At 40.8% G+C, this 27996-nt stretch overlaps 1 protein-coding gene across 6 annotated transcripts in view; it reads left to right on the forward strand.

The window, feature by feature from the left end:
* RERE (arginine-glutamic acid dipeptide repeats) overlaps positions 1-27996 on the forward strand; it is a 420402-nt gene that overhangs the window by 303666 nt on the left and 88740 nt on the right. For all 6 annotated transcript variants that reach the window (XM_087446871.1, XM_087446872.1, XM_004425543.3 and 3 more), the window contains one exon: positions 16566-16664. In XM_087446871.1, coding sequence (XP_087302997.1) covers positions 16566-16664 — 99 coding nt within the window. The remainder of the gene's footprint in view (positions 1-16565; positions 16665-27996) is intronic.

Here is a 27996-nt window from a genome sequence, read left to right on the forward strand (position 1 = left end):
TTGTTCCTTTTTAGATAATCTGTACCTTTACTTAAAGTTGAATTTTATGCCCCACTCTGTTCTTACCCCTAACTAGGACAGAGAACATTGTCAAAGTTTCTCAGGGGTGGATGGGGAGATAAAAGGCCACTTATATGAAGACCCTCTGGGAATGGCACCTTCATTAGTTACGCAGCAGTGATTTCATTTGTGATAATTCCGACAGACGAGTCCTGCTGTAAGTTCTTCTCCTTTGTCGTGCTCCTGATGCCTCTGTTCATAACTGTGGCCCCACTTTGCTTTTCCTTTTGAACCACTCTGAGATTTCTTTAGCCATTTCTTGCTTTCTTTTCTTTTCTCTCATTTTTTGTATAATAGCTTTTTGAGATATAATTCACATACTATATATTTCACCCATTTAAAGTGTACAATTAATGGTTTTTAGTATATTCACAGATTTGTGCATCCATCACCACAGTCAATTTTAGAACATTTTCATCCCCCCAAAGGGAAACTTGTACTCATTAGCAGTCACTCCCCATTTCCCCCTCTCCTTACCCCTAGGCGGCCACTATTCTACCTTCCATCTCTATGAATTTGCCCATTTTGGACATTTCATATACATGGAATTATACAATATGTAGTCTTTTGTAACTGCCTTCTTTCACTGAGGGTAATGATTTCGAGTTTCATCTATGGTGTAGTATTAACCATTTTTATGTATAACCTTTTTATTTCTCCTTCTGGTCAGCTTTGTCGGTATGTCTTTAAAATGCGACACCTGCACTAGAGCATATTCCCCAGAACTGATCAGCATAAGCTGGCAAGGAGATACCACCTCAGTTATTCTAAAGTTCATCTTCTTAATGCAGTCTAAGCTTTTATGGATGTGCGTTCATCACATTCGTTTTTGTCTTGTTTTGTTTCATTTTTCTTTGTATATTTACCTTTGCTAAGCCATTTCTCTCCTACCCTCAGCTTTTTGAGTGATTTTTTTTGGTGAGGAAGATTGGCCCTGAGCTAACATCTGTTGCCAATCTTCCTCTTTTTGCGTGAGGACGGTTCACCGTGAGCTAACATATGTGCCAGTCTCCCTCTATTTTGTATGTGGATAGCTGCCACAGCATGGCTGACAAGTGGTGTAGGTCTGCACCTGGGATCCAAACCCACAAACCCAGGCCGTCGAAGCAGAGTGCACCGAACTTAACCACCAGGCCATGGGGCTGGCCCCATTGACTGATTTTTTCTTTCTTTTTTTTTTTTTTTTTATGAGGAAGATCAGCCCTGAGCTAACATCCGGTGCCAATCCTCCTCTTTTTGCTGAGGAAGATTGGCCCTGGGATAACATCTGTGCCCATCTTCCTCTACTGTATATGAGACGCTGCCACAGTATGGCTTGACAAGCGTGTGTTGGTGCACGCCCGGGATCCAGACCTGTGAACCCTGTGCCACCGAAGCGGAGCGCACACACTTAACTGCTCCCCCACCGGGCCGGCCCCCGGCATTGACTGCTTTTTGAACCAGGCATAGGATCTTAAGTTTATCACTGTTACTTGCGTTTTATTAGGTACCAACTGTTGGTCAGCTGCCTTAATGTCATTAAAACAACAACAATAAAGTTAAAATTTATTTGTTGGTTGAGTGCTTATATGTTAGGCAGATTTTAAAGTGCTCTTTATGAGTGAATTCATTTAATCTTCATAACAATTCTGTGAGGTTGTGAGTATGGTTATCACCTACAGATTAATAAGCACACCCTGCCATATATTTATATACATAATAATTCAAACTTAAGGACAGGATAGAATTGAGGCCAGTGCCTTCTAGCAGTCCTCTTGAAATGTCCAGTGAATCTGCAACTTTCGGGATTTGCTGTCCAGCCAGTAAAAATCCTTCATGCTGCAGCCTGTCGTGCAGCTCCATCCTTTTTCCTAGGCTCTCAGTAGCACCTGAGGAATGTGATTCAGCTTTTACTTTGGTTTGGCAAAAGTTAGAAAGTTTGTTTACTAATTTAAGAAACTTTTTTCTCAGATAATTTTTTCCATGCTGAAGACTGGTAAAATGTTTTGAGATTACCTGCTATTTTGAAAAATGTCTATTTAACATTAATCAGTTAGACTTTTACCATCTGTGACCCTATTAAGCATTAATATTAACAGAATAAGTATTTAGGATCAGGATAAAAGCCCTTAGCCTTTTTACATTTAAGAAGAGGCTTAAGAAAAATCATTGATTCATTTATTTATTCAGTACTAAACATGATTGAGTCCCTGCTCTTTGCAAAGCCCTTATAGGAGGGCATTTGATGAAAGTGTTGGTAATCTAAGTAAGCATTTAATCTTAGAACAAAGTAGGCCCATGAATTTTGTAAGGGCTCATATATTACCATAAGTTCTAAAATGTACTATAGAATACTAAAATTTATAACATTTGTCTTAGTATGTATTTTTCCGATGCTAGTTTTGAAGTATACTTCAGAATACTTTTTTATAGCTCTCTTAGATAATTTTTTACCCCCAAATTTTGAAGGTTGGTATATTAGTTTCCTGTGGCTGCTATAACAAATTACCACAAGCTTGGGTTAAACCAACAGAAATTTGTTCTCTCCCAGTTGAGGGGGCCAGAAGTTCAACATCAAGGTGTTGGCTGGGCCATGCTCCCTCTGCCTCCATAGGAGGAGAATCGTTCCTTGCCTCTTCTAGCTGCTGGTGGCTGCTGGCATTCCATGGTTTGTGGCCATATCTTTCTCTGCTCTCTTCACATTGCCTTGCCCTTGTGTGTCTGCACTTTCTCAATTCTATGTTTTTCTACTGCCTCTCTTTTATAAGGATGCTTGAGGATATAGGGCCCACCTGGATAATCTAGAATTATCTCCTCATCTCAAGATCCTTAACTTAATCACATCTGCAAAGATTCTTTTTCTTTCTTTCTTTGTTTTTTTTTTTGGTGAGGAAGATCTGCCCTGAGCTAACATCTGTCAATCCTCCTCTTTTTACTGAGGAAGACTGGCCCTGGGCTAACATCCATGCCCATCTTCCTCCACTTTATATGGGACACCGCCACAGCATGGCTCAACAAGCAGTGCGTCGGTGCATGCCCGGGATCCGAACTGGCAAACCCTAGGCCACTACAGCGAAGCGCGCGCACCTAACCGCTTGTACCACTGGGTCGGCCCTCTTTTTCTAAATAAGGCCACAATCAGATGTTCCAGGGATTTGATGTGGATATCTTCTGATGGTCATTTTTCGGCCTGCCGCAGTTGGGTTTTACTATTATATAACTTGTTACTAAATTATAGTACTTATTTTTAATTTTTTTGGTAATAGTTTGTTTCCTAACCTTTTCTATCAGTTATGATTTATTTAGATTTAAGTGTAGACTTTTTGATATTGAGAGTATAAAAATATTTCTGGTAGTGCCTATGATATTTCTGTAACATCTGAGGACATTTGATTTATAAAATACTATAGTATTCGTATTAGTATATAGTATAGTGTATTTGGTTTTCTTGGTGCAAAGAACAGTTATTTAGATAATAGAATTGTCATGTATAACTACCATATTAACTGATTTATTCTGACCTGTCAGGTTGCTGAGTATTTCTTTCTCAGCTCTACCCTAGACCCACACAGCTCTGGACCCAGGCTGCCCCAGCCTAACCTGGGCCTGATAGAGTAGGGAGGGCATCTGCTCCTCAGGGGACCTCTGGGGCAAGGTCTTGTGTTGCTTGTCGGCTTGATCTCTAAGATGGCTTGGAGTAAGCCCTGGCTACCCTTGAAGCTATTGCTCTTTTAAGTCTCTGCCGTCTGTTCCAGTTTCTAGTCCTACAGCCCTGCCCTGAGCCCAGCCCTGCCAGACTCTGACAAGCTGTGTTGCCTTGGCCTACCTTCTTTTCCGGGAGGCTGACATTCCTCCATAGCCAGTCACTTGCTGGGCTTCTTAGATAACTACACTGACTGCCCACCCTTGCCCTTCCTACTGCCCTGCCTGTTAGTTGGCCTGCTTTCTCCCTGCCTACAGTATTTGTTGCACTGTATATTCCAGCTCACTCCAGGACTTTGGAATGCCAGTTCTCTAAGCATTTTTAGGAAGGTTGGTTCTTAATTTTCCTCCTTTTCTTTTTTTTTTCCATTTCAGAAATGAGGTATACATTTTCATGTGTTCTCAAATCAAGTCTACCTTTACTTTGATGCCTTTGAGTCATCATTACTAGTGGCCATCACACAAAATTGTGTGCAACTGTTTGAGATCTTATTATCTTTTTTTTTTTTTAAAGAGTTTATTTATTCAGTTTTTTCCCCCCAAAGCCCCAGTAGATAGTTGTATGTCATAGGTTCACATCCTTCTAGTTGCTGTACGTGGGACTCGGCCTCACGTTGGACGGAGAAGTGGTGCCTCGGGGCGCTCCCGGGATCCGAACCCGGGCCGCCAGCATCAGAGCGCGCACACTTAACCGCTAAGCCACGGAGCCGGCCCGAGATCTTATTATCTTTGCATAATAGTTCACCAAGTTTTTGGGTCTTTCATAGTCACTCTTTTTCTGCCATTGTTCTGTTTTGATATCACATAGTCGTTCTGATTTGTTGTTTTTTTGGAGGAGGGGAAAGATTGGCCCTGTGCTAAGGTCTGTTGCCAGTCGTCGTCTTCTTTCTTTTTTCTCCCCAAAGCCCCAGCACATAGTTGTGTATCTTAGTTGTAGGTCCTTCTAGTTCTTCTTTGTGGGACGCCACCTCAGCATGGCTTGATGAGTGGTGCGTAGGCCCGCGCCCAGGATCTGAACCAGTGAACCTCGGGCCGCTGAAGCAGAACGTGCGAACTCAACTGCTATGCCACCGGACTGGCCCCTCATTTGTTCTTTTAAGATACGTTGTTGGAATGGGAAAGCTAGAATTGTGAGGAAGCTAAGTGTCTAAGGCTCAGAGTGAGAGGCTTCTTAATTCTCAAGGACCATTGCTTGAGGATGTTACTGTGGCTGTCCAGAACCTTTTTGCTTATTCTTAGTCATTAGCTCTGTTTTTGGCTAAGGTTTCCAGATGAAAGAGCAGTCACTCAGAAAGTTTCCCAACTCTGGAGTCGCACATGCTTTGGTGTATGTGTCTCTAATTTTCTGTTCCATTACTTTATCATCATGACCCAAACGAGTAAGTGTGCTGTTGTTTATACAACCAAAAATTACTTGTCAAAAATCACTGAGGTTAAGGTTACTGAGCCCCATGGATGGAGCAGTTATTTCTGCACCTAAATTCTACTGAGTAGGATTTAAAGCAGTTTCTGTAAATATTTTTCTCTTAATACTGATGCAACTGGGCTTGAGGGTTTTGTTTTTATTTTTTTAAATTAACTGTCTGAAGGAATGTGGTTAAAATTGACCCATAGCTGCCCATTCACATGTACTTTCTAGTTCAATTTAGCATTTATGAATAGGTTCACTAGTGCCTATGTGAGATAGATAGAATTATGTTTTTTCCGTTACCCTCTAGGTTAGAGCCTTATATGTTGTTTTTCAGTTTTCAGGTCTGTGAGGATGCTAGGAGTAAGTGAAAAAGTGTTTTAATTTCCACTTGTGGCCTGACATATAGGTCTTTCTAAACTGACAAATAATTATCATTCAGAAAAATAGCATAAACAATCTAGATTCATGAATCTGCCAGTAGTTTTCCTCTCTGTGGTCAGAGTTACACTCATTCTGTATTGTTAAGCTGAGTCTTGCTGTTAGTTGATTGGTTTGCTGAGTTCTAAGGAGTCAGCCTCCCCTTACAAACACTTGGTTAGCAGCTTAGGTCTATGACAGTTGTGCTTTCTTTATGTCCTGTGCCTAGACTCACACACAAAAAGCAGGAAGAAAGATTTTGTTTCCAAGAAGTGAGGTTATATACATATTAACTGTGTAGGTGATTATCCATAGTTCCACTTAAAGACCTATGGCATAAACTATTCAGCTTTCACAGAGATCTGAAAAGTAAGAGACACTAACCTTAACCCATAAGGTGTACGTGAAGCCTGGCCTGGGCAGTTTGGCCAAGTTTAGTGGTTATAGTCTTTATTTTTTTATTTTTCTAAATGAATGTATTAATGTTATTACAATTTATTTATTCATTTTTTTTTTTTAGGATATTCTTTCTTTAGTATTTCACCTTTAAAAAAATTCTTTATAAAGAGAAGAAATGTTAAAAACTGGAAGTTCCAAAAATGACCTACTTCAGCCTCTGTTACAGATGAAGAAATCAGGGGCCACATTGCTGAGCAGAGGAGATGCCCCCCTCCCCTTTAACCAGGCTGCTGCTCCTCCCAGTACAGCTTGGGAACCCTCTCCTGAGTTTCCTGGTTTCCCCAGACTCAGCGTTTCTCTAGGTTCCCAACCAATTGTCAAGTTCTCTGTTGTTTCACTTCTCAGTCCCATCTTTCATCCTGTCTTTACGTATTGTAGAAGCACATTCGTTCCTCTGGGGCTCTGAAGCTTGTTCACTTTCCTTAGCACCAGTGCTGTTTCCCATGACAGTCATCAGTCCTATCCCTTCTTGGCCAGCTGTCCTTAATCGCACATTTTCTATGCTCTAGGAATCATGCTCAGGTATATTACTGCATATCTTACATCATCCTAAATGGTGTTCCAGAATAGGTTCTATATTCTCCCTTTCTGCAGTTGAGAAAACTGAGGTTTAGAGAGGTAATTAACTTGTCTGTTATCACATAGCTAGTGGCAGAGCTAGAGTTTGAATCAAAGCCAGAGCCAGGAACCCTATTCTGTTTAGATATCAACTCTGCGGAACTCCCAAAACCATAGCTTTGGTCCCAGGACCTCCTCACGTTCTTCTTTCCACGCATTTGTGTTTGTGAAAACAGTGTGAGATTAGAGCCTCAAAATAGACACATGGTCAGGAATGCCCAAGACATTCAGAGTTTCGTTTGTTCCGTAGTTTAAAAATAGTTTACCAATCTCAATTGAAGTCCCAGTATTTGATGCTGACTTTCTGATCACCTTGCTAGTTGAGGCTCCTGTTCTGTGGGTTTAGAAAACCTTTAAAAACACCATAGCCAGGAGATGGTGATATGCTAATTTCTAAACGCGATATTATGTGGGAACTAATTGTGAATAAGAAATACTGCGGGGCTGGCCTGGTGGCGGAGTGGTTAAGTTTACACATTCCGCCTTGGCGGCCCAGAGTTCACCGGTTCGTATCATGGGTGCAGACCTACTCACCGCTCATCAAGCCATGCTGAGGCGGCGTCCCACATAGAAGAGCTACAATTCCACAACTATGATATACAACTACGTACTGGGGCTTTGGGGAGGGGAAAAAAAAGAGGAAGATCGGCAACAGAGGTTAGTGCAGGGCCAGTCTTCCTCAAAAAAAAGAAAGAAATATGGCAATGCTATATCAGCCGTGGGAAATTTAGTTATAAGTGAGATGTTACCTAGACATATCACTGCCTGTTTTCACTTGCTCCTAGAGTAGTGTTTTTTATTTGGTTGTTGTTCTTCATTAAGTATAGGCAAAGTTAATCATATTACACTGATTGTTGATTTTCAAAACCTATTCTGTGTTTTGAAAATTCTGTGAAGTCATCTTAGTTTTTCAAGACAGAGTAGGGCCGGCCCCATGGCTTGGCGGTTAAGTGTGCACGCTCCGCTGCTGGCGGCCCGGGTTCGGATCCCGGGCGCGCACCGCTTCTCCGGCCATGCTGGGGCCGCATCCCACGTGCAGCAACTAGAAGGATGTGCAGCTATGACATACAACTATCTACTGGGGCTTTGGGGACGGGGGGCGGAATAAATAAATAAATAAATATTTGAAAAAAAAAAAAGACAGAGTGAATGTCACCCCAGTCAGCATTCATTGGCGCTGTGTGTGTTTAATGATAGCGTTTATTTCGTTATTTTATTTGTGAGTGTGTGTTTCCTCTTTTCTGAACTGCTGGTTCCCTCCTTCTGCCTACCTACTCCTACCCCCAAGTGAAGAGAAGGCAGTGTACTTGCTGTGTCATTGCAGCTGGAGAAGTCCCGGAGCCCATCGGACCCACCAGATCGCCAGGGCTAAGCTGCTCGGGTATAGGTGTTTGGGCAGAGACTGAGTCTAGAGTTCTTCCTAGAACTTGGGTTTATGTTGGAACCCTCGCTCTGCTGCTTGCTGGGGAAATGGCCTTGAGCAAGATCCTGAGCCTCTCAGTTTTGTTTCCTCCTGTTTAGTGCTCTTGCCATAAGAGTGATGTGAGGAATGAGGAAACCATGAAGACCCAGTGCAGTTCCAGTGCATGTGATGCTCGACGAACGTTGGTCCCCCTCCTTTCTCCTTTGTGACTCCAGAGGCTGGCGCGATTCCTGGAACATTGATTCAGAGAGTGTTGGAGGGAGGGTTAGTTCAGCGACTGAGTTTTTCCTTCTGTCAATTAAGTGGATCTTTCCCTCAACCCTTACTCTCAGCAGTTAAATTCTGTCTCTTTGCCATTGTGTCTAAAATGTGCTCCCATAAGAATATTTAGACAAATTTAGCTTCTCTAGTGCTTAAATAGCATTATTTGGAGTGACAGTAGCCAAACAAAAATAAACATTGTGCTTTTCGTTTTAATTCTAGTTTTTTAATGTATATATGTATAATATTTTGAGCTTGGTACTAGGTCACTGGTGATGGAGATATGAATGAAAATATATTGACATCTGTGAATTATGAATTATGAGAAAAAAATTTTAAAATTTTGGACAGATTTTGGCAAGGTCTTTCTCATTTATGTTAATGGTTGAAATAATTAAACCTACATGAAGAATTCTAAGATTTATTCCAAATCCCAGTTTTTTTTCTAAGTTATTTTGGCAGTTTCTTGCAAATAAACTGTATTTTGCAGAGCAAAAGACTTTGAAATCTAATTGTTGTTCTTAATGGACTGCAATTATTTAATATTTAGTGTGAATGCAGTCTAACTCAGATAGACTTTTTCTATAGTTATTATAATGGCTATAATTGCAAAAGGATGCTTTGGTGTAGTAGAAACTGCCAGATGCAATGCCGTTTGATCTAAAAAGGTCACAGTAAAAGGGACATTTAAATTAAGTTATAAATTACAATTGAAGAACAATATTTTGATGTGTGAGACCAGAGATGTCAGAGCAGGGAGATGTAATTCATGGGTTCATTATAGAACAGAGGTGCGTGACAGCTGAGCCATGCCAAAAGGAAAAATTTATTTGCAACATCACGCAGACAGAAAATGGCAGCTAAGATGAGAAGCCAGAGTAGAAACTTGAAACCTTGTGGTAATACTCAGAGTTTATGCTAATAAGACTGCCCGAGATCCTGAGATGTTTAATGATTGCTGTAATATAAATGAGGTGTTCGGACATGTGCACATTTTCAATCTTATTTAAATTAAGACCTTGTCCTTGCTCTATAAAATAACATACTTTATAACCAGGCATTAAGTTGATTCCCTCACCTCTCTGTACAATATACAGATTTGCTGAAATTTCAGAATTGTTTAGACAGGCGAGTTAAACCTTGAAACAAGATTTCCATCCGTGGCAGCTTTGAGGAAGGGTATAATTTAATGTTTATAGCAATCCATGAGAAGTTCAATCATGAGTTAATTAAACTGTAGGCAGTCATTAAATATTATTTATTCTTTCAAAAAGCTTGCCAGTAAGGCACTTATATATATTAAATTATAGAAAGTAATAAGCAGGGAATGATTTGTCAGGCAGAGTGAGAGTAGCAGATTTAACTTGGGCAGTTATGCAGAAATGTGTTTTTCTTGTGTCATGATCCTTCTTCCTGCTGATCACAGAGAGGTCAGAGGCTGTAACAAGACAATTGAGGATGTATGTATAGTCACCAGCACTATACAATATAGGCTCTATTGAACCTCTGGTGGTTTGAACAGTCTTAGGTAAGAGCCATCTACCTAAAATATTACTACCCATGATGATACCACCATATAGTTTATAGCTCTTTGACATTTCAGAGTATCTTGTTGCATTGTGTCTCATTTAATGCTTTCCATGGTTCTTTGATACCGCTGAAGGATGGTGGTGTTAGGCCCATTTGATAGATGAAAACCTCAACTCAGCTGGTTTGTGACAAAGCTGGTAACAAGACTCTGTCTCCTGCCTCGACTCCTAGCTGTATTCCCTAGGCTACAGAAGGCATTAACTGCAGGATGGTTTATATAGAAGGGGCTCTCAGCACCTGGAGTCGTTGAGAGCTTTGTATGCAGCTGGCTCAATATGTCCAGGTGTATATGGCACAGTGTCTTTGGTTCTGTGTGATTCACTGTAGCGGTGACATTTGTTACAGTGGAACCAAACCAAGAGTTTGTTACTGAGAAGCTACTATTGTTTGTAGCACCAAAATCACCTACCAAGTCCACTTGGCTAGTTCACTCTTGACGGTTGTTGCTAGCACAGTATCTGGCCTAAGGAGTTGCTCAGTAACTCTTTGTTGAATGAATAGAAGGCAAAGAGAATGTGTTGTGAGCAACCTGCCTCTGAAGCTGGGACATCCCACTGGATCTCATGGGCACCAGAAGGCCTGGCGGAGCAGGGCTGGATACCTAATAGGAGAAGAGTTCCCGTTTGCTCTTTTGTTATGAACAAACCAAAAACGAAAGAAAGAACACAAGCTGAGGGTTATGTGGAGCAAGCCCAGGGAACCAGATGATAGACTGCTGGAAAACAGCAAAACAGGGATAGTTCCACGATGGAGTGACTCAAAAGGCTAGTGGATTGGTGAAGAAGCACTATTTTGTTACCAGATTCCCCAGATGTTGACCTGTGGTTTAGGGAAAGACAAGTTTTACTAGTTTGGAAGTGCAGACTTGTAGTTCAGTGACGTGACAGCAACGGATATACAAGTACATGCTTCCCTGATCATTGGATTAAACACACACACACCCTGTGATGATGAACTTGAAAAGAGTGGTTTCTGCTGAATGACATCCTGCTTTGGTGGCTGACAGGGTGATGGGGATAGTGTCAGATCAAAGTGCTTCTCCCACCAGTAGCTTGTGAAGATTGGACGCTGGTTGAGTAAAGATGCTATATCTTGGTCCCTGCTTTTTGCAATGATCTTTTCCCAGTAGCTCCAAAATGGTACAGCTGTCTATACTCTACATTAAAACTGCATTTAATCCCAGATTTTGCCAGCCTGGCTTGGCTGCAGAATGGACAGAAAGGTTTACTTATCTTGCTTTAATTGCTTTTCCAAAGCTACAAAGTGAAGATATAAGATATTTGGGGTTTTTTCCTCCCTCTGTCTTCTTGAAATTTCTTTGAACAGTGTTCTCTAGGGAAATGATGGAAAATCTTACTCACATTAAAGGACCTTTTATCGTAGTAATATTGCACTGAATTTACTGACTATATAGATGTATCTGTGTGGTTGTGATCAGGTGTTTAAAATTTGAAACCCACATAGTGTTTTTCACAGGATGAAATTGTTTCAGTCCTTCAGAGCTTGGTGCTTTATAGGAGGGGAATGTTTTTAATGACAATTTTTAGAGATTTAAGATAGCCATTGGTAAACTTACTAACTCTAATTTGCACGAGGAATACAGTTGAAACACTCAGGTTAGCTCTTCCTCAAGCATTATATTGGCCCCAATCTGAAGAAAAGAACTCTTCATAATCGTCTAGAAAACAAACCTCTTTTAAGAAGAGTTTACTTACACATGATATATTGAGCAAAGAAGGTAGAACCCAAACTTTTAGGTCCCTAGAGTTTGGATGTGACGTTTAGATAGATGTGTCACACTTTAAACTGATTCTCACAGGTTACACCATTCTCAGCCCTACATTTCTGGAAGTCCGTAATCTGTGTTATTCACAGCTGTGTCTGTTCCTAGCACCGAAGATAGTGTCTGGCACAGCTTAACACTCAGTAAATACTTGAGGAAGGAATGAAGGATGTCCTGAGCTCCAATGATTTTCCCAAAATGTTCAAAAGATAATCTTCATTCTTGTGAAGCTATGTGGGCCATAATTTTTAGTATATTAAAAGTATATCTTTAATAAAATATGATCAAAGTATTTCTTTAGAGATGTAAAGCTCTCAGAATTTTCTCAGACAAGATTCCTGGAAAGTGGGAATAAGTGTTTGTAATGTTAAGAAGAAGGTGACTATTTAGAAAGGTTCCTTTTGGTTCCCTGGAAAGAGGGTGTGCCAGACCAGCCCCTTGACTCAGCTTTTGTGCTAGCCTTTATGAATGATTGATGGCAGCACAATAATATCCTGACTTCATTTGTTCAATAAATATTTCATCACTGTTGGTAAATAATCCCACTCCTACTTTTCAAATGTGTCTGTGTATAGGGGTGGGAGAAGTAGACACTCTAAATATTTATTGGGTTTATATCATGTAAAGGTCAGGAATAGGAATATTTTAAGAGGACAGGCAGACAGTGGATCAAATGAAAGAAGGGAATTACCCGTTATTGAGAGAACACAGTAGCAGGAGGAATTGCAGTAGCTTCTTCAGGGGAAAGTGGGATCTAAGATGAAGATTTGTAAAGAAATTGTGAATGCTGAGAAGTATTTAGGGGAAAATGCCTCTTTCTCTAATAAGCACCTCACTAGAAATTTCACTGAGTGGCATCATGCAGGCAGTAGCCAGCCTCTAATAAAACAACCACAACAAGTTCAACAAGGTGTTCACAACATTTCTTCCAGCTATTATTTTAAAGCTCTCCTTGGTTCACCAAAAGGCAGGAATGTCATAGGAATTAATGACGTTTGATTTAACTTCATTCACTCGGCAATTCACTTTTGGAATGGGCCATGTGTTCTTATGAGTAATTTCCTATTATCAGCCATATAAGATTTAAAATTTTTAATTTTTTATGTATACTATACCAGAGTTTTAATCAGATTTTATAAATGATTAACATGAGTAATTATATGAGACGCAAGTGGTTTTTGTTTATAATTTAACAGTTTTTTTTCTATCTCTGAAAAGGCTAGAAAATTGATGAAAATTGAGTAGAAACTGCTTCTTTTATTTTTTTTCTCTTTACTTTTAGAAATAAATAGCCAACACTTATTTAGCATACCTATTTAGCATACTTAGAATAGGTACAGTTCTAAGCAATTTACAGTATTTTCTAATGTTATCCTCACAATAGCCCTAAGAGGTGGATATTATTATACTCATTTTTTTTTTTTATAATTTTATTTATTTATTTTTTTCCCCCAAAGCCCCAGTAGATAGTTGTATGTCATAGTTGCACATCCTTCTAGTTGCTGTGTGTGGGACGCGGCCTCAGCATGGCCGGAGAAGCGGTGTGTCGGTGCGCGCCCGGGATCCGAACCCGGGCTGCCAGCAGCAGAGCGCTGCGCACTTAACCGCTAAGCCACGGGGCCAGCCCTATTATACTCATTTTTAAAGATGACAAAATTGAGACCCAAAAAGGTTAAGTAACTTGCCCAAGATCACACACCTACTAAGTAATAGAGCTAGAATTGGAATCCAGATAGTCTGGCTCCAAAGTCTGTAGTTTTTCATCCCTCTCCTTATAATTACGCCATATACTACAATTATCTCTTATAAAATGTTGTTAATTTACCATGAGCTTTTTATTAAGAATTTATGATTTGATCAACTTGAATTGATTTCAGATTATCACTAAAATGTGTGCTTTTAAAAAAATAGGCATGGAACTTTTCCTTTTGTTTAATTCCGATCCATGTTGTTAAGCTCTCATTATAGACTCTCACTGTGTTATAGAACTTGGCAAATATCTATGTGTTCTGGATATTAGGCAAAGTATGAAAATCTAATTTTATTATTATCTTTTTATATTTCTGAAAGAAGGCTAGATTGGACAGTTTTCAAACATTTGCAAATTATAGTATTTTATTTTAGCATTTAGTATATTTATTTAATATAGTATTTATAGTATACTATTTTATTTTTAAAATAGTCTAATGATGAATGTCATAAAAATAAATAAGTTAATACCTCCCCCCAACAGACTGTGCCACCACCAAAGCAGGATTCAACATTGATTGTTGTTGTAGGTGTTTTGTTTTAAAGTAGTTGACTTATTGTTATAATTTAAATATAGCCTGGACTTCCTTCGACAGTCTGGATTTAAAATAAATTGGGGGGGCCGGCCCCGTGGCTTAGCGGTTAAGTGCACGCGCTCCGCTACTGGCGTCCCGGGTTCGGATCCCGGGCGCGCACCGACGCACCGCTTGTCCGGCCATGCTGAGGCTGTGTCCCACATGCAGCAACTGGCAGGTTGTGCAACTATGACATACAACTATCTACTGGGGCTTTGGGGAAAAAAAGGAGGAGGATTGGCAATAGATGTTAGCTCAGGGCCAGTCTTCCTCAGGAAAAAAAAGAGGAGGATAGGCATGGATGTTAGCTCAGGGCTGATCCTCCTCACACACACAAAAAAACATAAATAAATTGGGGTCCTTTAAACTGTGAGAATACTCAGAAAATTTTAATTTGCAGTACTTTCTGTTTTGCTGAATGAGCAATGAAAATGGATATTTGTGATATCCCTTCCAATAGCAGTTGAATAGTTAAAAGAGAGACTTGCTGTGTATGTTTCAAATATTTATTTCATTCAACATGTTTATCACAGGCTTACTCTATGCTCACCCTTGGGGCAGTTGCTAGGAAGGCAGTCTGTACGTCTTTCTTAGGAGTCTTCTATTCAACAGAAGAAGCACAGGGCTCTCTTCTCTTGTGATTCCATAGCTCCTTGCCTACACCTAGGTGAAAATAATTACTACAGCCTACTTGATCTTGTCATCTTGTATGTATTGTATCCCCACGAGTTTGTGAGTTTCCTGGAAATAAAGACTGACTTACTAAGATCTGTACCTTATTTGTACTGTTGTTGTTGCTAGTGCCATCCAGTCGATTCCAGCTCCTAGCGACCCTGTGTTTAGCAGAGCGGGACTCTGCCTGGTCTTTCTGCGCCATCCTCTCGTCTTCCCTCACTGTATCAGACAATGCTCCACTGCTCTTCATAGCGTTTTCATGGCTAGTTTTTTCAGAAGTGGGTGGCCAGGTCCTTCTTCCTAGTCTGTCTTAGTCTGGAAGCTCCACTGAAACCTGTCCACCATGGGTGACCCTGCTGGTATTTGAAATCCCAGTGGCAGAGCTTTCAGCATCACAGCAGCACGCAGCCACCGCAGTATGACAACTGACAGACAGGGGTTGTGTTCCCTGACTGGGAAACAAACCCAGGCCGCAGCAGTAAGAGCACCAGATCTTAACCACTAGACCACCCGGGCTGGCTTATTTGTACTGAGTGTTCAGCAAATGCTGGCGAATTGTTCAAATAAGGAATTGAAGCACTGGTGAGAAGATCAGAATGTCTGCTCCGTGAGGGCAGGGATCCTCTGCCTATCGTGTTCACTGCTGTATCTCCAGGGTCTCGTATGTTGCCTGGAAAGTAAGAGGCTCCATCAGCATAGACTGAATGAATCTGAATAAACTGGGATTTAGATTTGGGTCGAGTCTACCTAGGGACAGTAGTTGAAGGCATTTATTTATTAATTTAACAAGTATTTCTGTTGTGTCACCTTATGCTACAGACTGTGTTAGGTACTGGAGATACAAGTCTTAGCGAAAACAGATTGTTGTGTCAGAGAAATAGATCTGTAAATGAAAGGCAGATTTCCAGTGAGAATTTTAGAGGGACAGCCACAGTTTGGGGAGGTTGAGCAAGAGGATCTTTCTACCTGCTATTTCTCTCCCTTGTCTGCAAGTTGAGATTCAGGAGCGAGGAGTGGATGGGGTCACAGAAGCCAAGGTAGGAGTATCTTCAAGATAGGGAGGGGTAAGTGGTGCCAGGCACTGCCCAGGGTTAAAAGGATATGGAGTTGAGAAAAGTTCATTAGCTTTGACAAGAGAGAAGTTTGATCCTAAAAGGAATGTGTAGATAAACCAGCATCTTTATTCATATGTCCTCAAAAGTTAGTATACTGTTACAGAATTAATTTCTTTAAAAAGCTCTTATATTTTACGTACTGGAAATATTTCTTAGTGAAATTACTACAGTTGAAAGACTTAAGAAATGCTTAAGGAAAAGATCATAATCGAGCATGTCTTCAGGCCACTTTGGGGCCAGTGAGACAAGAGTGGGGGTCCCGTTGGCTGGGTTTGAGTCTTGACTCCACTACCTGCTGGCTTAGTGTGGTGAGCACCTTTACTTGACCTTTCGATGCCTCTGTTTCCTCATTCGTAAAATGAGTAGTTCCTACCCCATAAGATTAAATAAGAGAATACCTTCCTCATAGGATTAAGGAAGATAATGAGTGCATGGAATGTGCTTAACACTGTTCCAGGCCAGATATTCAATAAATGTTTGCTATTGTTCTTCTTATTCTTAATCCTATTTCTATTATTGCTAAAATGTTCTCTACCTTACCTGTCTCCCTCTCCCAGAGTAGCTGGAAGTGGAGATGTGGTTAGATGAGAGCAAATTATCATGCTCACTAAAATGATTGTGAGTCTATATTCCCATTTCATGATTCTTCTATTAGAGAGAGTAAATGCAGGGCTTCCCTTTTATTGATTTGCTTCCAGTTCTTTTATTTGGTGCAATTAACTAACTAAAATTATTGTTGTTGTTTTAGCTACATGAAAGCAGTTATGATGCTGGCAAAGCCCTGCAGCGCCTGGTGAAGAAGCCTGTGCCCAAGCTGATCGAAAAGTGCTGGACCGAGGATGAAGTGGTGAGCTCGTACGGGAGTTTGCCTTGTGGTCTGGGTCATCGAGGTGTTTGCTTCTCACTGTGTGACTTCCCTGCTACTTGGGGGAAAAGAGGCTCATTCCAAAGATTCCATCATGTACATACTGTCCATGGCATCCATCAGTCAAGGGAAGGAGCCTTTAAGCCTTATAATTGTACAGAAAGACTTGATTTTAGTAAGCTTAGGTTTCATAGACAATGGGAAAGATTTTCCCAGGTTTCATGGAAAGAGAGAAGAAATTGATAGTTACTCTTAAAAAAGTTAGTTTTGGTTGGTTGGTTTGTTTTTGGTGCAAGCTAACTTTTGATACCTCCCTGTTTTAAGACAAGCATATTAAAACCATTTGATATGTAACCTAGAAAGGGGCTGGTGACCTGTTTTTATTTTGAGGGCTAGCAGGATCCCTAACCTGCTGAAGGACATTAATCAAAAGCAGGAAGCATAGACTTGATTAAATACAGATCTTACATACATATTCATTCTATCGTTATGGCCCATTCATCATTATGTGGGGAGATAGAAATGAACCCACAAATACAGATTTGCAAACCTATGGATTCCTATCCCAGCAGACAGACTTTCATGATGTTGTATCCCCATCTTGTGACTTTTGAAAGGTATTGCTATAAAAGACTTACAGATTTCTTGAGCCTTTGCAAATACAGTCTTCAAAATGAGTGTCACCACTTGACCTTTGCCCTTTTGGTTGAATGAAATTAAGATGAAGGCTGGCACTAATACACATATTGATTGTAAGTTCCTCGCCTGTATTTTAAAATATGCCAAGAAAGAGTGTTTAGAAATTTTATGTGCGTTCCTGACCCTGCTCTTTTGTTTCTTCAGTGATATTTGAGTGTTTATTATGTGCCGGCTGCTGTGCTAGGAGCCATATCAGGAAGAACAGAAGGTCCCTCCTCACAAGGCTTATGTTTTAAGAGGGGAGGCCACCAGTAAATCACTGTCTATCAAGTGGTGGTACACGTGCTGAGGAAAATAGAGCAGAGGAACGGGACAGGAATAACCTGCACAGGGATGCTGTGCTGCCTGTGTAAGAGGGCTCAGGAGAGTGCTGGGAAGTACCATTTGAGCAGAGACCTTAGTGAAGTGAGGAGATGGGTCTTTTGGATATCAGAGGGAAGAGAATTCTGGGCCCTAAGGTGAAAGCAGGCCTGGCATGTTCACGAAATAGGCAGGAATGTGGGAGGAGGGGGAGTGGTAGGAGAGGTGGATGGTGGGGGAGGGGATGCTGCAGGGGGCAGATCAGGTGTGGCCTGTGGACCCCTGGTCAGCACCTTGCTGTTTGCTCTGCATGAGCTGATTCTGAGCAGAAGAGTGACTCGATCTGCCAGTGGGGCGTACTCTGGCTGCTGAGTCGACAGTTGGGGGCTATTGTGCGAGTCCAGGCCCAGACTGGTGATTGAGTAGCGTGGCAGCAGTGGTGGTGAGAAGTGGTGAGATCCTGGATATATATTGAAGGTGGAGCCAAGAGAATTTGTTTATGCAATGGCTATGGGTGAAGGCAGACAGGGATTGCGAGGAATGAGGAAAAAACTAGGAGGCACAGGGATGGACAAAAATGGCCCTCAAAGGTTTGGTAATAGAGTGCCTCTTGAATAATCCCTTAAGACTCTCAGTTTGATTATCAGACTTATGATGAGGTTGGTGTTGCTGTTTTGAAATTAAAATTTTAAAAACCTTACATGATTAGTAAAGAAATGGAAACATCTTAAATAAACATTTGTTATTGTTCTAGACAATGGCCAAAGTAAAAATGTTAAATTCAGTTGTTTTGAAAAGTCATATTGATGTTGTTTTTTACCGTAGACCTATTTATGTGAGAAAGAGACAAGAGATTTGATTGATAAAAATTTTAAATTCTACGAAAAGCGTTTGTGGAAGAAAGACATATGGGGATGAGAAGGATGGTACTTATGTGTAAAATGAAATCAATCTACTGGTCCTTGACAGCACAGATGTACCATGACAGTTACTTCTCATTCTTCTTCTGCTTCAGTTCTTGAGCTTCTGTTGGCCTCCTTTTGGTCTCTCCTCTCCTTCCGCCTTCCTGTTCCTCCCGTGTTGTCCCTCCTTTCACACTCATGCTTCCTCAGTTCCTCACTAGCCATGACTCTCTCCCCTCTCCCTTTATTTCTCCCTTGACCTTCCAGTCCCTCTGGAATTTTAAAATTCCAGCTTAAAAGAAAGCTCTTCCTGCTTAAAAGAAAGCTGGCTTCCTTTTCTTGCAGCTCTTGCTTGTATGGGGCGCAACGTGGCCTGTGTCTCCACTGCTGCTATGTGGGGACCCTTAGCAGACAGTAGGATGAAAGGGAGAGTCTTAGGTTGGAAAAAGCCTGGCTTTATTTTGAACGAGGAAGCCTGACTCCACAGTGCTGCACACTGAGTGCAGGAGAATGATCCTCACCTGCACAAGTCCTGGTCGGTGTGGGCTCGTTTTCGTCGTGTTTGCTTCTTGTTTAGTCTAAGTTTTGAGGAATATTTTGGCAGTCATCCAGCACTTGCAGAGCCGAGGGATCCGCCGGTTCCCTGTTTATAGGAGGGTAAGCTTCACTTTCTAAAACCCCAGAAGTGAATGAGAGAGAGGGATTAAATAATTGATAGGTGAAGGGAGCTTCTGATGAATGTATCCAAATCAAATCTTTGAATAGTTTTATGTGGCAGCGAGGCACATGAACCCACAAGACTCTTGAGCCTAGCCTGGTTTGGGCTGTGTGTCTGTGCCCCCTGCTTCTTTGAATTTCTCCCCCAGGACTCACAGGAATAAGCAAAACAAGTGTGTCCCAACTAAAATAAGTACATCGGCCTACCTCTGTTTTTTCCCCCTCTCAGTTTTCTATTTACTTGGACATTCTAGTTATTTTTAAACTTCATTGCCTCCAGTATGTCAGTTTATCTAACTACCCAATGTCTGATCTAACTAGAGCAATGTCAATGAAGTTGTTTTCCTTTGCATTTATATGAGTTGAACACCGTGTGTGAGAGGGTTGGTAGAATGAGCGTCTGACAGTGTGAATCCCTGGCTGTGCTGTGAACAGGCAGCTCGTGGACCTCCTGGCTCTTGCAGGTCCAGTGCTCCCTGAACAGACTAATCTCTCTTGCGAGTGCAAATCCTAACCCTTCATTCTTCAAGGCTTAGCTCAGTTCTCCGGCCCATCCCACAGTGCTTGCTCCCTCTTCTGAACTGCACCTCCTGTTTGCATCATTTATTGGCAGTTAATCCTTTGCTTCCTCATGCTAGCTTTTGTACCATGGTCACCAGCTCTTTGTTCCTCACAGTCTTTATTTCTGAGTTGATTGCCCTCCTAGTTTGTAAACTTATTAAGAGTGAGGACTTATTAATGGTGACAGTAATGCCTGGTAGAGAATAATGTCTCTACCTATGAGGGGCTTGAGGAATATTGACAACTCTTAATTCAAGATTATTGTTTTTAAAGATTCTTCACTATAGAGTCATGCACCACATAACAACCTTTCAGTCAATGACAGACTGTATATATAACGTTGGTCCATAAGATTAGTACCATATAGCCTAGGTGTGTAGTAGGCTATACCACCTAGGTTTGTGTAAGTACAGTCTATGATGTTCACATAACGACAAAATCTCCTAAGGATGCAATTCTCAGTGTGTATCCTGTCGTTAAGCAATGTATGACTGTAATTAAGATCGTCCTTAATCCAGCATTTTAAAACTTAAAATAGTTAATAATTATCCATCAGCATCAAAGAGAAAAACTTATATGCATCCAAAGCTGACCTTAAAAGTTTTACTTTTAGAAAAGGCTCCCAAATTATTGTTGATAATAATAATATCACCCAACTTCTTCTTCCTAGGTCATGGAATCACTAGTTCTTGAGATCTTAGGCCTCAAAATTACATGATAGAGGGCCTTTCATTTCACACTTTCTCTCAGTAATTTCTTTGGCAGTTTGTGTACGTATGGATATGGTATTTCTTATTGAAGTTGCTTTGGGACTGAGATAATTTAAATCTTGTTGAACTGCAGCCAGATTTGTGCCAGTTTCTGTCAAATTCTGGGCCAGATAGTGACAAATGAACTCTGCTTTAGTGGAGTGACTGTGAGAAACACCTTTGTAGCTAGCTCATGGCAAAGTCTTTCAGGCTAAATAAATCAAGTCAGATCAGGGAAGCACTTTTGAAGAAATGCTAGGTCAATTCATGAAGCTTATTAAATACCATGGTATGGGCCAGGATGGAGCCAAAGTAAATGGCTGGCTGCTGCACTTGAGAATTATAGTGATGGTTAACCAGTTTCACCTAGGTTATGCTAAAAATATTGTTCCTTTTCAGGAAGCCATCCAAATTAGTAGAATTTATGAAGAGAAAGAGGAGGAAAATACAGATCAGAACTTTAAAAAAAAACTGAAACCCTAGATTATTAGGTTTTTAATTAAACATGATGAACACATTTAAATATAACACAAAGGCCCCAGGCTGAACTACACCTAATCGAAACAGATTAAGTCACCCTTCCATGCTCGCATAGTTATTAATTCTGTTTATTTATGCATGCGAGCGGAAGGTAGCATTTGCTGCTGTTGTGTTGTTGCTTATTGCACTGGGATTCCATTGCTGCTTGATGCTGTGCTCTTAATTAGCATTCAGCTGTTGATTATGGAAATACTGGGGATGTTAATTGAATTCTCTTTTAAAATTCAGGGCCTGCATTTTCTTTGTGGAGTTTGGCCTGACTTGCAAGGTTTAAGATTGGGTGCTCCACTGAGCTATGCATTTCACCCTTTGCTTCCCATCTGATTGCCCATGTTTGTTTTAGAAATTATTTTCATGTTGAATTACCTTTCAGCAAAAGTCCAGGTGTTGCGTGAGGTAAAGGTTTTGTTGCTTACGATATTCCTGCAGAGTGTTTCCATTTCATCTCAGGTAACTGTAACTTTTATCTTGAAATATGCTTTCTCTTAAATATTTTATACCAGTTTTGATATAATACATTGAGGTGAATAACCTAGATACAAATAACCTCTGAAATTTTTATCCAAAAATAGTTAATCTGTGGTGGTGATAAACCTTAACTGGCCATGTACATGGATTTACAAATTCATAAATTTTAAAACATCTAAACCTTCCTTCAATTTAAAACTCAGTTTATCATGAATATAAATGAAAATCCTTCTTTCAAAATTGACATGACACAGCGAACTAATTTTCTGAATGTTTGTAATCCACTGAACCCGTGTGGCTGGTCAAGGCATTACTTATACGGAATGAACACTGGTATTCGCTGGTGTCTTTCCCCAGCAGCATCTTCACATGCCTTTGTTATGCCCTTTTTGGAATGTCTGCTTGAGAAAACACATCATTCACTCTTTTCAAGCCAGGCATCTGGATGTGTCACAAGACAGAGCTGCTTAGTGGGGCAAAAATATAATGAATTTTATTTACTGTTTGTGTGGCAGCTGTAGAAAATGGCATTCACAGCAGAACCACAGTCAAGGTCCGGTAGCAGCAGGAGGTTGTGGAGGTGAAAGGGGAGAGGGGGATAATGACAAGGGGGAAGAGAGCCTCCCACAGCCTGCAGTATCATCACATGGGTTTATGATCTCCATAATCTTGGTATTTAGTTTTAAATTTTATATCTTCAATACAGGGAAAGGCTTAAGTATATGATACTCATTTTAGGAATGGTAAAATTTTGGGAGCTGTTGAGCATTTTGTATAGTCATTCAAAAAATGTTGATGATGGGAGGATCCTGTAGGTCATCTAATGAATCCATTCATTTTCTTCTTCTTTTGTAAACTTTATGCAACTTTACCCTATTGTTAGAACATCATTATTAAAACATTAAAGGGAACTTGAAACCTCACCACCATCTCATGGTTTCCTGCTCTCTTCAGGTCTTGGTTCATGTACATACATCGTTTTATGTAATTGTAAACTTATGTAAATCGAATCATAACATTGAAATTCTTACTTTCTAAAGAAATCTTAATCTGAAAATTTTTACAGTTCACTGGAAAACTTTGCTATTAACTCGAAATATAGACATGCTGTATTTAGTGCAACACATATTAGGTACTTAGTAAATTTTAAATTGAATTGAAGTAGATTTTTCTCTCTACTGATTACCCTTCCTCTAATTTTAAGCTAAATTGGTACTGTTTCTTATGAACAACTTAATTCTTAGACATGAGAGTAGGAAAAATAAGAGAAATATAAATGTTGTCATATTATGTACACATAAGTAATACACATATTACTCATGTTATGTATTTGTATTATGGTCCATGGTAAAAATCAGTCCTTACTATTAAAAAAGGAAAATGGAGATTCAGGTAAAATTTGCCTAATGTTTCAAATATTAGTGAAATTGAACTATTTTTCCTATGATTGACTTCTATCTGCCTTTGAATCAAACCCTTGTTTAAAGAAGTCGATAGTGTGGGTAGAGTGCAGTTTATTTTCAAGTCCTTTTGGAAATGCGACAGTGAATTAAAAATCAATTATGTGTGCAGAAAAGTTGGTGTAAGGCAATCAATTTTGTCAATTAGTTTTCAGAAAGATTCTACTGTGTAACAAGCTGTAAAGAGAAATGCATTTTAAAATTCTTTGGTAAATGAGATACACTAAGCATTAGAAGGGGAGAGAGACTTCAAATATTTATTTCAGTATTTCATGTCAGTAGAAGTTGCCTCTGGGTTAAATCTACAAATTCAGCTGTGACCTTGGCTTTCATGTACGTGGCTTTATTGCTTTCTAGGCTTCCTCTTTTTTTTTTTTTTTTTTGAGGAAGATCAGCCCTGAGCTACCATCCGTGCTAATCCTCCTCTTTTTGCTGAGGAAGACCGGTTCTGAGCTAACATCCATTGCCTAATCCTCCTTCTTTTTTTCCCCCAAAGCCCCCCAGTTGATAGTTGTACGTCATAGTTGCACATCCTTCTAGTTGCTGTATGTGGGACGAGGCGTCAGCATGGCTGGAGAAGCGGTGCGTCGGTGCGCGCCCGGGATCCGAACCCGGGCCGCCAGTAGCGGAGCCAGCGCACTTAACCGCCAGTAGGCTTCCTCTTTATACTGTGGTCAAAGTTAGTTTGCCTGTTTTTCTCTTTCTTTTTAAACAAGGTCATACTTTTTCTCATTTTCTTTAACCAGTGTGTTTTTTAAGTTCCTTATCCCCAGTCCTAATTTTGGGTATTTTTTTTTTAAAACCAACAATAAATTGTGCTCTTCTTTGAGGCTCCATGTGTATGTGCGTGTTTGTGCATGTGTTATGTGTTCAGGACTTGGGGCAATGTATAACAGAGACCTGGGAAATAACCCCACATTGAATACAAGCGTACCCTAAATTACTCCATGCTGCTCAGGATAATCTTTTAAAATCAAAGAGTAATTTTTATGGGACATTTTTCATTTGTGCTTGAAGCGGGGGAGCGTTGTGGAGAATCTTCAGCTTGAAAGATTAATAAATGCTAGGGCAGTGGGTTGTTGAAACCATGTTTTCCATCTTATTTTCAAGGGCGTGTAAAAAAAAAATGGAGCTAGCATACACTTTTAGCCATTCTCTATCATGTTTCCCTCTTCATTTAAAAAATGAGAACAAGACACAAGGGGACTTGAGAGATTGCATTTGTTCTCCTCTAGACAAAGTGGTTATTTTATAAATGAAGAGGATGGAAAACTCTTTCCTTCTTCAGTTTCTTAGCAACAGAACTAGAGTCAGTTTTAATGGATATGCATGGAACACTCTATGTGTAGTGACATGGGAGGCTTACATTTTCGCATGTGAAAAATATTATATTAGCCTGGTAACTGGAATTCAGGGTTGGAGGAAGGAAAAAGGAAGTTAAAAAAATGGAAACCCTACAATGAGAGGAAGTAACTCATTTAAAGCTATCTCCTATCTCCTGGCGTACTTGTCTCCAATCTAAAGTCTCTTTTTAGGCAGAGGTAATGATGGCCTCAGTAGCCCCCTAATTCCTACCTTCACTAGAGTGCCAGCCTGTTTTTTTATATTTCCCGGTAGTGTTTTGTTATTCTTCCCCCAGCACCTTGCTTGCTGTTAAATGACACTTATGACTGATGTTTCAGCACTTGCTTTAAGACATTTTTCCAAAGTACCATTATATGGGTGAATTCCAGTGCACTTTCCACATATTTAAAGCAAAGTACTGAGGTGTTAGGAAGCAGAATATGTTTGGTGGTCATAAAGGAGAAAGATAGTCTCTGCAATTGGCCTGACCAACTTAGCATTCAGGCCCAGGACTGTCTCTCCAGCTCTGCATTTCTTGCATTTGGCAGGCGGCAAGCTGGCCTGTTCTCCGTTATTGTCGACCACATGAACATGAAGATAGGATGACCCCTTTATGTTGTTGACTAGGCTACTTACTCAGTTCTGATTTTAGATTACTGGTTGAAATTCATTCATTCATTCCACAAATATTTGTAGAGCATTAACACTCTGCCAGGCACCATTTTATGTGCTGGTGGTACAGCAGTGAACAAAACAGACAGAATTCCCTGTCCTCATGAAGCTGCCATTCCAGTGGGGAAGGTAGATTAAAACAAGATCATGAAGTGACATACCCAGTATGTTAGCTAAGTGCTAATGAGACTGGGGGTCTGCCCTGCTGAGTTGTGATGGCATGTTCATATGGGTGCTTCCATACTATACTAGGAAGTCTTGAGGTCAGGGACTACAGTTTAATTCTTCTTGTATCCCCAGAACCTGGCCCAGGTCCTGGAGCAGGGTTGATTATCAGAAAATAGTATTTCGCTGGGCAGAATAAAAGAGAAACCTAGTAGAGGCTCTTTTCTCCCCCAGATCCTCAACTCACTTAAGTGGAGTTGGCCCATTTGGCTGAGCTCCTACACTGCTGCACTCGAGAGGGGCTTCTCCTTCGACCTGCACAGGGCCAGTGCACGTGCTAACTCCAGCAGAATTAACTGGACACTTCCCTGTTCTTCTCAGTAGCGTCCCTTGGAAGGAACAACCAACAACCCCTTCCAGTTGTCTCTGGTTTTATTTTTTAGACTACAATGAAAAAAAGCTCATTCTTTGCCAGCATCCCTTAATAGTTGTTGATATGTGTGGTTGAGGTGTTCTGGTATGAGAGAGAGAGAGAGAGAGAGAGAGAGAGAGGGAGGGAGAGGGAGAGGGAGAGAGGAAGGGGGAGAGGGAGAGGAAGGGGGAGAAGGAGAGGAAGGGGGAGAAGGAGGGAGGGGGAGGGGGAGGGAGAGAGGGAGAGGGAGAGAGGGAGAGAGGGAGAGAGAACAAGAACGGAGGCTCCGACGATAGCCCAGTGTTAATCTGGCTACTCTGACTAACCCATCTTACCATGCAACCCATCTTACCATGCAACCCATCAATCACTCTTTTGAAAGCAGAATGGCCTGTTTGCTAATCTCTTTCTTAAGACTGTTTGGTTGTGTTGGGCAGTCTTTTTTGTGACTTTGATATGTGGGTAATATACTTTTCCTCTCAGGGTTCCTCCATGCCTCGGATGTGCTCCCTGTATTGGGTCACTTTTGGAATGTTTTCTTCTCTTGCAAAGGGCTAGACCCCAGAAGTTAATCTCAGCAATAGGAAGCAGAAGAACTTCCAGATAAGTACACCAAAGAACCAGTAAGGAGGGGCAAGGAAAGTTGCAGGTAAAAAAGAACCAAAAAATAAGAGAACGGAGCAGAATGACTGAAGTTGTACCATATTGCCTGAGGGCTAAAAAACCTATCAACACCATATTTAATATTTAAAGTATGTGTCTAGAGCTTATTTTTTGGTTTTTTTTTTTAAGAGTATACTCTGATATTCTGGGTCATTCTATTAAATGTTCAGAAATGATGACCCCAAGAATCCTGGGAAGATTTCTATTCTGAAAGTAGGAGAACGCCCCGGGGCCTGCTGAGTAACTGCAGCTTTGTTGCCATCGCCCAGTGTCCTGCATGGCTCTGCCATCTGAGAGCACGGAGTACGCGACTGAAATTCAGGACACTTGAGCCCTAGGAGAAGGAACGAAGATAAGTCATGTTCTTCTCTTTCCCATCTGGAAGGCTCATTGTTGGGGTGGGGTGGGGTGAGGTGGGGGCACAAGCAAGAGGCCTGGTGGTTTGTCAAGACGTTGCTGCCCTGGGAGTCAGAAGGCTGGATGACAGTCCTCAGGCCGGCAGCCACCTTTGGGACCTGAAGGGAGTTGGATCTCCCTTTGGGTCTTAGTTTTCTAGTCTAAGAAATGATAAGAAAAGGAGAAGCAAGGGGGAAAGGATGAACTTGGCAATGGCTGGAAGGTGTGTTTGACAGGAAATCTGGATCTGACACCAGTCTTGGTCTGCTGCCCACTCCTACCCTTTTACTTCCCAGGTAAAAAATTGGGCAGATGTTTTATCTGAAGCTAATGGAATCATCTCTGTTTAGGAAATTTGAAAACATGTATGCCTGCACACTCACGTGTCCTTTTAGTACTAAGAGTTCTTGCTTTTCCCTTGCAGCTGATTTGTAAGTTTTGATTGTAAATTTATTTTATTAATCTTTCCCATCAGCAGTAATAGAACAAAACCTTCTAGACTACAGAGATGCATGTTAACGAGTATTATAGGCTGTACCAGAGTGGGAGGACAGGGTGATCCATCAACAGTGGCTCTGCTTTATGTTACCTAGTTCCTTTCCTCCTCTTAACAGCCCTGAATCTTCTCTGGGAGCCACTGTTACTGAAGTCTGTGGAAGTATCCCACACTTGCTAATAAGCTGCTTTCCAAACAGGCACGTTCAGCCTAAATATTAGTCATTTTCTTTTTCCATCTAGGACCTCTAATTAATTAGAGTAACAGAGCCAAGCAGGCTTAGTTATCCATTTTTGAAAGGGGAGTTTTAGAAAATGAAGTTAAGGTCTTATTAAGCATAGGTTTGTGGAACTGGTTGACCTGGACCCAAAACTCGTCGAGCACTAATCTAAAAATAAAATAGCTTTGCTTATAGAGGCAATGGGCTCTGTGGTTCCCATCCCTGTGTCTCAGCCGAACACCGCTTGGAACTCTTGATTTCATCAGGTAGAGCTGTTCCAAACTCTCAAAGCAGCTTAGCGAGTGAGATAATGCTGAATATTTGAGATCCTCCCTCTCAGTCTAGTCCACAGAAATGAAATTCTCCAATCGTTTAGCAATAACAAAAGTTAGAAAATTATTTTCAGATCATCTTTTGAGACAGTTCTACTTCTTTGTCAGCTTGCCAAATTTTCGACCCCAGAAAAGCCTGACCTTGGTAGTTTATCTCCCTTATTAGAGCTCTCTGACTTTATAATCAGCTCCCTCCCCCTCCTTTCCTTCCCCTCCCT

The sequence above is a fragment of the Ceratotherium simum genome, chromosome 22 (genome assembly GCF_057802395.1).
Source record: "Ceratotherium simum simum isolate JZ-2026a chromosome 22, ASM5780239v1, whole genome shotgun sequence".
NCBI classification, from domain to species: domain Eukaryota; kingdom Metazoa; phylum Chordata; class Mammalia; order Perissodactyla; family Rhinocerotidae; genus Ceratotherium; species Ceratotherium simum.